General features: G+C 41.4%; 1 protein-coding gene across 1 annotated transcript in view; it reads right to left on the bottom strand.

Moving 5' to 3' along the window:
- Positions 1–1977, bottom strand: part of LOC140476805 (fibrocystin-L-like) — a 261275-nt gene extending 259298 nt beyond the window's left edge. Inside the window, 1 exon segment of the mRNA XM_072569599.1 lies at positions 1905–1977. Within this exon segment, the coding sequence (XP_072425700.1) occupies positions 1905–1977 (73 nt within the window).
- Positions 1978–13178: the final 11201 nt, after the last annotated feature.

The raw sequence follows: 13178 nt of genomic DNA, 5'->3' as shown, positions 1-13178 counted from the left end.
AAACTGAACTGTCACAATGAAAAGATGGCTTCATTTTTTTTCTAATTCTTAATTCCATTACAATGAAATACATAGGTCATTAATCTAGGTTCATATTAATTTCTGCACACACTCATATTTATAACATTAGAATCTGTTCAATCTTATCTATATGTTTTCCTTTAAATCTGTGATAACACATCTGCTATCACATTTTTACTAACCTGTGTCATGTACAATTTGTAAATTAAAAGTCTGTAACATAAGACTCCAAAGAAATAGTCTCATATTCTTGTCTTAAATCATTCCAAGAATGTAAGAGGATTGTGATCTGTGTACACAACTGGCTCCGACACATTGTTCATCACATAAACATTAAAATATTGGAAGGCCAATACCAAATTCAATAATTCCTTTTCAATGGTAGAGTATTTTCTCTGGTGGGTATGAGTTTCTTTGAAATGTAGCCACTTGGCTGTTCAATTCCATCACCTTCCTGTAGCAGTACAGCTCCAACTCCTATAATGCTAACATTGATTGCAATTTTGAAGGCTTTCAAAAAATTTGGTGCAACTAAAACTGGTGAGGTGGTTAATACTGCTTTTTGATTCTCAAATGCCTCCTGGCATTGTTCTGTCCACCGAAATTTTGTGTTCTCCTTTAGTAAATCTGTTAGCGGTGCCACTATGCTAATGAGGTTTGGAACAAACCTCTGATAGAATCCGCTTAATCCAAAAAGTCGAAGCACCTCTATCTTTGAGGACGGTCATGGAAAATCCTCGATGGCCTTCGTCTTTGCATTGCTTGCAGTCAGCCTTCCATGACCGATGTTATGTCCCAAGAATGTCATGTCTGTCTTCGCGAATTCTATTTTCTTTAAGTTTATCACCAGTTTTGCTTCTCGTAATCGTTCAAAGAGCACTGCCAACTATAACATGTTATCTTTCCATGACTCGCTAAAGATCACTGCAGCATCCAGATAAACTGTACAATTTGTTAATCAGCCTGCAACTCTGTTCATGAGTTTTTAGAATGAGGCTGGTGTGTCCTTCATTCCAAAAGACATCACTTTGAATTGATAGAGCCCATTTGGGTTTACAAACGCAGAAACTTCTTTTGCTTTCTCTGATAAAGGTACCTGCCAATAACCACACAGTAAGTCCAACTTTGTGATGTAACTGGCTTGTCCAACCTCTAATCTTTGTATTGGACAGGAGTCCAATTTTGTTATGGCATTGACCTTTCTTCAGTATACACAAAACCATTGAGTCCCTTCAGGTTTGGGAACTAACATGACTGGCGAACTCCCCACTTTGACTCGATTCAACGATATCTTCTTTGAGCATGACATCCACTTCCTTCTGGACCAGTGCGGCTTTGAAAGCATTAAGTCTGTCAGGGTGATGTTTTATCAAAACAGCATTCCCTACTTCCACCTCATGCACAATAGCATTAGTCCTCCACACCTTATCCTTGCATACATCCTCATACTGCTGCAACAAACCTGTCAAGTGTTCTTTGCTCCTGAGACAGATAGTTCACTAACCTATCCCACTCCTCAAGGACTTCCTCATTGCTTAATGTATTTTGAGGCACATCAAACTACACAACATCCAGATTTGATTCCTCACTCTATGGGGCAATAGTTAACACCTGTTTATCCATTTCCTGGTCTCTATTATAATAAGATGTCAACATATTCACATGACATAGCCGATGGTTTTTTTTTCTGTCCAACCTCTTTACCTGACTCAACTTTTTCTCAATTTGACAGAGACCACTAAACCTGGCTTTGAAGGGAACTCCTACCACTGGTAACAATACTAACATGTCATCCCCATGTGAAAACAGTCCAATTTTAGAGTTATCAGCTACCTGTTTCATTCTATGCTGTGACATCTTCGGGTGCTGTTTAGCTAACTCACCTTCCTGATTTAATCTTTGCATCACCTCAGATACATTATCCAAGTGTGAGATTTCCGACTTTGGTCCTGTCATTTTTTCATTAATCAATTTCAAAGGCTCTCTCTCTTCATGTTCGAATATTAACTCAAAGGGAACAAATTTAATCAATTCATTTGGGGCATCTCTAATGGCAAGTATTACAAATGGGATACCTTTATCCCAATCATTCGGGTAATCCTGTCAGTTTGCTCTTAACATGGTCTTGAGAGTCTGATGCCATCTTTCCAAAGCTCCCTGGGATTCAGGATGGTACACACTTGATTTATGTGCTGTATGCCGAAGCTATCCATGACATCCTTAAACAGCCTAGTTTGGTTTGACTGAATCTCTCTGGGCAGCCCAAACTGCGTGAAGAAAGCTCCTAACTCCTCTACCACCCTTTTTGCCTTAATACTCCGGAACAGAATTGCCTCCAGAATCTGGTAGACACATCTATTATGGTTAGCAAGTACTAGTTCCCACTTTTAGCTCTCGGGAGGGACCTACACAATCAATCATAGCCCGCATGAAAGGTTCTTTGAATGTGGGAATTGGCAACAAAGATGCTGGAATTATTACTGCCTGTGGCTTACCTATCGTTTGGCACGTATGACGTGTACGGCAAAATTTAACCACATCCTTGTGCAGTTCAGGCCTGTAGAAATGTTTTTTTACCTTAGCCCGAGTCTTCCATACACCGAGGTGACCTCCTGCTGGTAGTTCATGTGCTACCCATAACACTTCCTGTCTGAATGTTACCGGCAACACAATCTGCTGCACTTCTGCCCATTTCTCCTCTGCACTAAGCTGCCGTGGTCTCCATTTTCATCTCAGGATTCTACCTTTGAGATAATAACCCTCAGGAACACATTCTGATTCCTTTTCTGACTATGCAACAATATATATATATCTTTTATTGTCTCATCTTTCTGTTGTAAGTCCATTAGCTTTTCGGGACTAAACACTTCTGTCTGACCCTCTGCCTGTTCAGGTTTTTCCTGCATGATTACATCAAACAGGGTGTTCACTTTCTGAACCTCAACTCCTTCGTCTTTCCCTTTAGTTTTTGCTTCATGCTGTGGGTTGATAGTGGGATCTTGTTACTACACAGTCTGGGAAAATTCCAGGGTATTTTCTTTTAACTCCTCAGGTCCCTGGTCTTCCTTTGTCTTCTCCACAACAAGAGGTGTCACCCCTACCTTGGATCCTGCTAAATCATTCCCAAGAACAAACTGTATTCCTGGAACTGACATTCTGTCAATCACTCCCACTGTCACTTCCGCAGTCTTGAGTTGGCTCCAATCTGGTCTTACACAGGGGAATGCTAAATTTCTGTCCATCTATTCCATAAATCGCAGGTAGCATGTCAGAAAGAATGCAACCACATTCATCTCTTACTATTAGAGACTGATTAGCTCCTGTATCACTCAAAATTATAACTTCTTTCCCTTCTCCCCCGTACTTCCTGAGTAAACTTTACCCACAGAGGCAAAGTCTTTATAGAAATCAGGCACTAAGTCCATACCCAACCCCTGTCTAGGCTGTGCACTCTCCTGCAGCTCCTCGACTTTTCTTGGGGTTTTCTTTACTACTTTCACTAATGCCACTGGTTTAGCCTCTTTTACCACATCTTTTCTTACAGTGCCTTTCTTCAAAGACCAACACTGCGACTGTATGTGTCGCACCTTCTGGCAGTGAAAGTATCTTTGTGGATTGCCTTCTTAAATCACCGGAACTGTAATTTTCTATCCCCCACTCCATTACAGTGAAAATATCTGAGGCCTTTCACCACCTTTCCACCCTTTTGGGCTTCTTTTTCCAACTGTGATAAACTATTCCCAGTGTGCTCTACTTTTTTTGTTTTGTAGTTTCTCTTCTCCCAATTTCTATCCCTCACAGGATGAAATTCTTGCCAGAAGCTAAATTTTGCCTTATGCACCAATGTATATTCATCTGCCTTCTCTGCTGCTCTTCATATTTCTTGAACTTTCTATTCATCCACACAAATTCTTATCGTCTCAGGAAGTGAGTTTTCAAACTCCTCCAGCAGAATAATTTCTCTTAGAGCCTCATAGGTCTTATCTACTTTTAAGGTCTGCACCCATTTATCAAAATTACCGTGTTCAATTCTTTCAAACTCAACATAAGTCTGACCTGGTTCATTCTTTATGTTTCTGAATGGTTGTCTAAATGCTTCTGGAACCAATTCATAGGCACTCAAAATAGTCAATTTAACCTCTTCATAATCTCTTGACCCCTCATCTGACAGTGCTGCAAATACCACACGAGCTCTGCCTACCAGCTTAGAACTAGCATTACTCAAAAGTTGTCTGACCACTCCAACTGCCTAGCTAACTTTTCAAATGAAATAAAGAAGGCTTTGACATCTTTCTCATCAAAATGTTTTAACATATGAATATATATCACTACCTTCTCTTTTCATCTCCAGCCTGTTACCTTGATTTTCCTGACTAATTCAGAACATTTGAAGTTCAAGTTCTCTCTCCCTTTCTCTTTCTTCTCTGTCTCTCTTCCTTCTCTCTCTCTTTGTTCAGCTAAGAACCTTCTCTCTTTTTCGTCTCTCTCTCTTTCTTCTCTCATGGCTCTTCTTTCCTTATCTTTATCTTTTAACTCCATTTGCCTCAGTTGCAATTTAAGTTTTTCTAACTCTACTGCACTTGTCTGTTTCTCTGCTACACCTAAGTGCTCGACCAACTCCATTACAATTTCAGCTTTCCTTTTGTCCCTGGTTAAACCCAATTTGAATTAATTTGCTAATTCTAAAAGTATGCCCTTCCTCTGTCTTTCTAAATTTTCTTGGCAAATTTGGGAAACATCTTCAAACCCCAGAACTTCTTCAGCAACCTTAAGAGCCATTTCCCTCACTTTTAATTTAACCATCCATAAGTAACCAAAATTAAACAAATTGTCTCACCTGAGTTTTATTTAAAGATCTAGGACACTAATCAGTTGTTAGAACTGCTTGGGAGGATTTAAACTAGTAAGGGGGGGGGTGGGGAGGTGGGGAGGTGGGACCCAGAGAGCTAGTGAGGAAAGAGATCAATCTGAGACTGGTACAGTTGAGAAAAGAAGTGAATCAAACAGTCAGGGCAAGCAGGAACAAAGCAGAGAACAAGGTAGGACTGATAAATTAAACTGCATTTATTTCAATGCAAGGGGCCTAACAGGGAAGGCAGATGAACTCAGGGCATGGTTAGGAACATTGGACTGGGATATCAAAGCAATTACAGAAACATGGCTCAGGGATGGACAGGACTGGCAGCTTAATTATTCCAGGATATAAATGTGACAGGAAGGACAGAAAGGGGAGCGAGAGAGAAGTGGGAATGGCATTTTTGATAAGGGATAGCATTCCAGCTGTACTGAGGGAGAATATTCACGGAAATACATCCAGGGAAGTTACTTGGGTGGAACTGTGAAATAAGAAAGAGATGATCACCTTATTGGGATTGTATTATAGGCCCCCGAATCGTCAGCAGGAAATTGAGAAACAAATTTGTAAGGAGATCTCAGCTATTTGTAAGAATAATAGGGTGTTTATGGTAGGGAGTTTTAACTTTCCAAACATAGACTCGGACCACCATAGTGTTAAGGGTTTAGCTGGAGACAAATTTGATAAGTGTGTATAAGAAAATTTTCTGATTCAGTATGTGGATGTACCTACTAGAGAAGGTGCAGAACTTGACTTACTCTTGGGAAGTAAGGCAGGGCAGGTGACTGAGGTTTCAGTGGGGGAGCACCTTGTGGACAGAGACCATAATTCTATTTGTTTTGAAATAGTGATGGAAAAGAATAGACCAGATCTAAAAGTTGGAAATTGGAGGAAGGCTAATTTTGATGGTATTAGACAAGAACATTCAAAAGCTGATTGGGGCAGATGTTTGCAGGTAAAGGGATGGCTGGAAAATAGGAAGCCATCAAAAATGAGATAACGAGAGTCCAGAGGCAGTAAAGTTCTGTTAGGGTGAAAGGAAAGGCTGGTAGGTATAGGGAATGCTGGACGACTAGAGAAATTGAGGTGTTTGATAAGAAAAAGAAGAAAACATATGTCAGGTATCGACAGGAAAGAGTGAGTGCATCCTTAGAAGAGTATAAAGGCAGTAGGAGTATACTTAAGAGGGAAATCAGGAGAGCGAAAAGGGGACAAATAGGGTTAAGGAGAATCTAAGGGCTTTTACAACTATATAAAGGACAAAAGGATAACTAGGGAGAGAAAAGGGCTCCTCAAAGATCAGCAAGGTGGCCTTGTGTGGAGCTGCAGGAGACACTAAATGAGTACTTTGCGTCAGTATTTTACTGAGGAGAAGGACATGGAAGATATAGAATGTAGGGAACTAGATGGTTACATCTTGAAAAATGTCCATATTACAGAGGGGAAAGTGCTAGATGTCTTGAAATGCATAAAGGTGGATAAATTCCTGGCAACCTGATCAAGTGTATCCTAGAACTCTGTGGGAAACTAGGAAAGTGATTGCTGGATCCTTTGCTGAGATATTTGTATCATCAATAGTCATAAGACTGGAGGTTGGCAAACGTGGTGCCACTATTTAAGAAAAGTGGTAAGGACAAGCCAGGGAACTATAGACTGGTGAACTTAACATCAATGGTGGGCAGGTTGTTGGAGGGAATCCTGAGGGACAGGATGTACATGTATTTGGAAAGGCAAGGACTGATTAGGGGTAGCCAACAAGGCTTTGTGTGTGGGAAATCATGTTGACTCAACTTGATTGAGTTTTTTGAAGGAGTAACAAAGAGGATTGATGAGGACTGTGCGGTAGATGTGATCTATATAGACTTCAGTAAGGCGTTCAAAAAGGTTCCTCCTGGGAGACTGGTTAGCAAGGTTAGATCTCATAGAATACAGGGAGAATTAACCATTTGGATACAGACCTGGCTCAAAGGTAGAAAACGGAGGGTGGTGGTTAAGGGTTGTTTTTCAGACTGGAGACCAGTGACCAGTGGAGTGGTGCTGGGTCCACTGTTTTGACATTTATATAAATGATTTGGATGTGAACATAGGAGGTTTAGTTAGTAAGTTTGCAGATGACACCAAAATTGGAGGTGTAGTGGACAATGAAGAAGGTTACCTAAGATTACATGGCGATCGTGAGCAGATAGGCCAATGGGCTGAGGAATGGCAGATGGAGTTGAATTTAGATAAATGAGAGGTTCTGCATTTTGGAAAAGCAAATATTAGCAGGACTTATAAACCTAATGGTAAGGAAGTAGGGAGTGTTGCTGAACAAAGAGACCTTGCAGTGCAAGTTCATAACTCCTTGAAAGTAGAGATGCAGGTAGATAGGATAGTGAAAAAGGCATTTGGTATGCTTTCCTTTATTGGTCAGAGTATTGAGTACAGGAGTTGGGAGGTCATGTTGCAGTTGTACAGGATGTTAGTTTGGCCACTGTTGAGAATATTGTGTGCAATTATGGTCTCCTTCCTATTGGAAAGATGTTGTGAAATTTGTAAGGGTCCAGAAAAGATTTACAAGGATATTGCAAGGGTTGGAGTAAGAACTAGAGGGCATAGGTTTAGGGTGAGAGGGAAAAGAAGTAAAAGAGACCTAAGAGACAACATTTTCAGGTAGAGGGTGGTACGTGTATGGAATGAGCTGCTAGAGGAAGTGGTGGTGGCTGGTACAACTACAACATTTAAAAGGCATCTGGATAGCTATATGAATAGGAAGGGTTTAGAGGGATCTGGGTGTTTGATCTCCCTGGGTCGTCATCTTTCTTTTACTGTGATTGTGTCTCATGTGAAAAGATACCTTTGATAGAGAATGTTTCAATGTCTTGGGTCTCACTCGGTGGCAGTTGCTCTGTCTGATTTTCAAAATGCCTGCGTTTTTTATATCCCCAACATCAGATTGTCTCATTAGTTAGACGTTGGCAAAACAATAAATTCAATCTCGATTGGCTTTTAGTGTCCCAGGGCATAACTTAAACAGATTGGTTAAATTTGAATTGTTCTCAAAATAGTAACCAACTCAGATATCTATATCACATCCAAATGTTACATATTTTCAATTTTCCAGTACACTCTGAGACTGCTTTTGTAATTTCTCAGTTCAGAACAGCATTCATTCTCTCTCTTGAAGGTACAGTTCATGCTTTCAACTTTGTAATACTAGTGAATAAAGTCAGAAGTCACATTACACCAGGTTATAGTCCAACAGGTTTACACTTCACCTGATGAAGGAGCAGCATTCCAAAAGCTTGCAATTTCAAATAAACCTATTGGATTATAAGCAAATTACTGCAGATGCTGGAATCTGAAACCAAAAGAGAAAATGCTGGAAAATCTCAGCAAGTCTGGCAGCATCTGTAAGGAGAGAAAAGAGCTGACGTTTCGAGTCTAGCTGACCCTTTGTCAAAGTTAGACTCGAAACATCAGCTCTTTTCACTCCTTACAGATGCTGCCAGACCTGCTGAGATTTTCCAGCATTTTCTCTCTCTTATGGATTATAACCTGGTGTTGTATGACTTCTGACTTTATCCACTCCAATCCAACACTGGCATCTCCACATTATAAACCAGAGAATGACTAAGAATGAGCATTGGGATCAATCTGCTTGTAGTCATTTCTGATCTTTGTCAAATAGAACATTGTTCAAGAGTTCACAAGTTCCAAACTGCCACTGAAAGGCTTCCAATGTCATGTCATCCCTTTCTCCTAGTGAAAGCTTTCCTTTACAGTTCGCTTTCAACTGCACTTTCCATCCACATTCAGTCAGATTAGCTTGGAGCAATTCCTTCACACTGCAGGAGAAAAAGACAGACTAGAAAGAATTGACATCCCAAAATGGACACTGTCTCACTGTTCTCACTCTCCTGTTTCTATCAGCTTCTGGTTTATGGTTGCTCATGGTTGTGCATCTTTATTCATTTCAGAAAGTGAGCAACTGCAACAGGATGAAAACAGCAGCATTTATCAATGTGAAAGGAACAGTAATGCTTTGTTTTGACAGTCAGTATTTCTCCAAATGCTTGTAAAGCAAAATTATCAGCTGACTGCTTTGTGCATTTGAATTTTTCACAATTGACTATGTTCATGTGATGGCAGATAAGAATGTAACAGGCAAATGGAGAAGCACTAAGTGCATGGAATAAAGGATTTATTGATATTAACAAAATTGCTTTTAAGAAAATTAGAAGTTACCAACACATTCTGATATCCACACAAAAATTCTTATTCCTGAATGGACAGAATAGTAGCTCAGTGGTTGGCATTGCTACCTTACAGCGCCTGGGATCCAGGTTTGATTTCAGTCTTGGATAACTGTCTGTGTGGAGTTTGGTTAGACCTTACTCTCCAGATTACTTATAACCAAAATCACTGTACTATTGTTCTCATAATCAAATCTAGACAGGTAAAGAACATCAGCTACAACAGCTCGAATACACGGCTGGTGAATTTTCCAAAGAGCATAGCAAGACAGCATGTCCCTCCCTCCCCTCAAACAAAAAAGTGGGCCCACAGTGGTTAGCACTGCTGCCTCCCAGTGCCAGGGACCCAGGTTCGATTCCACCCTCAGGCAATTATCTGTGTGGTGTTTGCACGTTCTCCCTGTGTTTGTGTAGGTTTTTGCTGGGTGCTCCTATTTCCTCCCACAGTCTAAACAGTTTAGGTAGATTGGCCATGCTAAATTGCCCCATTGTGTCTAGGGATATGCACATTAGGTGAATTATCCATGGTGGATGAGGGTTGATGGGATTAGGATGGGGGGCTGGGGCTGGGTGGGATGCTCTTTGAAGGATAGTTGCAGGACTTGATGGGCTGAATTGCATGGCAGGGATTCTATGACGAGATAAGTATATAAGATAGGAAATAAACAAGCTGGGTTACTGGCAGAGGACTCCCTCAGTTTGAGAGAAATACCCATTTCCAATCTATTTCTCAGTTTTGAAACTAACTGTTGAGTTCTTGCTAGCCTTTAGTCCTTTTTTTCCCCTTTCTACTTCATGCTAAGCTTATTACATCATTTAGTATTAATAAAATCAGAAAAAGAGGTAGTGGCTGTTCATTATTGAAACATTTTGAAATAAAAGAAAGACAAGTAGTACAAAAGCTTTTATCACCACCAGTCCCCTTCCTGGCTGCTTGCTGGTTAAGATACTCTACAATCGCCATGTGCAATCCCACGCTAGACTAAACATTACATTACACCAATTGTGAAATTTCTGATATATGTTCCTACCACATCCTGAATGCCACTGAAAGTCTTATTCATATGTGTTAACCTCAGAATGGACATCCCTCAATATGCCTCACTATGTCCCATTCCACACTAATTGCACATATATCTCAAATAAAAATGAAAGAAACATAGAAAATGCTGAAGAAACTCAGATGGTTTACCGCTTGTGGAAACTCATATTGGATTGAAAATGTCAATTCTATTTTTTCTTCACGGATGCTGTCAGTCCTGCTGAGTTTGTCCGGCATTTTGTATCTTTGTTTCAGGTTTCCAGCAATTGCAGTATTTTGCTTTTATGTAGTAAAAGTGACACTGATAATAATTATGTATGTGCCATGATTACCTAACTCTAATCTTCCCTTTGTATACCTAGCACACTAGATAAGCATGTCACAAAAAGGAGCTACATTCACACCAATAAATATTGCAGCTCCAAGGTTTTGAAATCTGGCATTTCCTCCTTGCTAAATGTGATTGTAATAGGTGACTACCCTCTAGTGGCTGCAAGAAAATTTCACAATAAATTGCATTAACTCAAACTTGGGATGCAAGATCCAAAACATATTCGTTATTAAGATATACCTGACTGAAAATAGCTTCACATCTATCGTAAGCCTGGAATAGACTGTACTCCATTGTTTCATTAGAATTACTCCACAATTCATCCTGGAGTGCTGGAGGCTGAGGGCTGACCTTATAGAAGTTTATAAAATCATGAGGGGCATGGATAGGATAAATAGACAAAGTCTTTTCCCTGGAGTGGTGGAGTCCAGAACTAGAGGGCATAGGTTTAGGGTGAGAGGGGAAAGATATAAAAGAGACCTAAGGGGCAACTTTTTCACGCAGAGGGTGGTACGTGTATGGAATGAGCTGCCAGAGGAAATGGTGGAGGCTGGTACAATTGCAACATTTAAAAGGATGGATACATGAATAGGAAGGGTTTGGAGGGATATGGGCCGGGTGCTGGCAGGTGGGACTAGATTGGGTTGGGATATCTGGTCAGCATGGACAAGTTGGGCTGAAGGGTCTGTTTCCGTGCTATACATCTCTATGACTCTAAACAACCCAGTAATTATCATTGCAACTGCATTAAGACAAATTCCAAAATAATATTTGTCTATTTAATCATTCGGAAAATTGAACTGCAATGATTTCTCAGTGGCAATCATATTAACTGTAAGGCTGTTCAATGTGCATCCCATGTCGTTGCCTTGCATCCTGACTCTGTTAAAGTGCACTGCTAGTTAATTATACCCAGATAGAACATCTCTCACAGCTGTGCTGATCTCTGGGGGAAAAAATAAGTATTTGTTAATAGATCACAGACACGAAAAAGCAAAATCTACATGATGGCTGCTTTTGTATAGCACCAAGACCTGTATTAATGGGGAGAGAAACTACAGGACAGAAAAAAAAACATGTGCCAGACAATGAGAATTTGGATGGAAAGAGTTTGTAGCACAGTTCAAAATGAAGCAAAGTCACCCATAAACACCAAGCAGCACTTTCCCCTGCGTTTGGAACCTTCCAGCCTCCCTATGCTCTCCTTTCCCTCCTTTCATCCTCTTTCTCTGCTCCTCTCTTCTGTCTTCCCCACTCATCCATCTCTGCATAAACCCTCACACAGCCCTTTGGTCTTTTATCACCCTCACTCCCTCCAAATCCCTTCCCCCCACCCCCCCCCCAAACCAAACACATTCCCCCCTCTCCATCTGAACTCCCTCCCTATTTCTCTTTCCAAAACCCTCTCTGCTCCTCCAAACAAACCCATAGCTCCAAATTCTTTCTAAACTCGCAAACCTCCCCTCTCAAATTCCCATCCCCATAAATCCTGTCTCTTTATCGGCAATTACCCTCTCCTCCTGCCAAACACAGTTTCTCCCTCCAAACAACCCCCAATCCACTCATTGTCTTCTCCCAATAACCCCCTCATTCTCCCTCCTCCTTCCAGAGTGCGCAACTACATCCTCTCTGCCCCTTCATCTCCCTCTAAATAACCGTCTGCCCCCCTCCAATCCTCCACCCCCACCCGCCAAATTTGGGGCAGCACGTTGGCACAGTGGTTAGCACTGCTGCCACACAGCACCAGGGACCCAGGTTCATTCCAGCCTCAGGCGACTGTCTGTGTGGAGTTTGCACATTCTGTCTGCATGGCTTTCTCCAGGTGCTCCAGCTTCCTCCCACAATCCAAAGATGTGCAGGTTAGGTGGATTGGCCATGCTAAAGTGCTCATAGTGTCCAGGCTAGCTGGACTAGCCATGGGAAATGCAAGGATACAGGGACAGAGTAGTGGGGTGGGTCTGGGTGGGATGTTGTCTGGAGGGTCGGTGTGGACTCAATGGGCCAACAGTTTTCACACTGTTGGTATTCTGTAATTCTACCAATGGCATAGCTTTGAGGTGAAAGCAGAAAGATTTAAAAGGGATCTGAGGGGCATGTTTTTCACCCAGAGGGTGGTGCGTGTATGGAATGAGCTGCCAGAGGAAATGGTGGAGGCTGGTACAATTACAGCATTTAAAAGGCATCTGGATGGGTATTTGAATAGGGAGGGTTTGGAGGGATATGGGCCAAATGCTGGCAAATGGAGAATGAGATAAATTGAGAATGCCTGGTTGGCATGGACAAGTTTGTCTGAAAGGTCTGGTTCCATGCTGGATATCTCTATACTATCTCCTTTTCCCGAAACAACTCCTTTAGCTCCAAATACTCCCTCATTCTCTGTCTCTCCATTCCCCAATCCCAACTCTCTCCCCTTCTCCAATCCCCCCAACTCTCTACCCCCCCACTCCAATTCGCCATAAATCTCTCTCCCTTTCCAATTCCTGCTATTCTATCCAAGTACACTCCTTTCTTCAATTTCCCTCCACCCCCCTCTCCTAAGCCCTTCTTCTCTTTAAACTAGACCCCATCTCTCTCTCTCTCTCTGAACTCACCTCTCTAAACCCCTCTTGACTCACAGTCACCTCTCTCTACCTCACACACAATGTGCACACAACCTTTACGACCCACCGACATCCTTCGAACAGTGAACCAAAC

This window comes from Chiloscyllium punctatum, chromosome 5 (genome assembly GCF_047496795.1).
Source record: "Chiloscyllium punctatum isolate Juve2018m chromosome 5, sChiPun1.3, whole genome shotgun sequence".
Taxonomy (NCBI): domain Eukaryota; kingdom Metazoa; phylum Chordata; class Chondrichthyes; order Orectolobiformes; family Hemiscylliidae; genus Chiloscyllium; species Chiloscyllium punctatum.
Note: the sequence above shows the minus strand (reverse complement) of the source record. Positions and strands in the feature narration are given on the sequence as shown.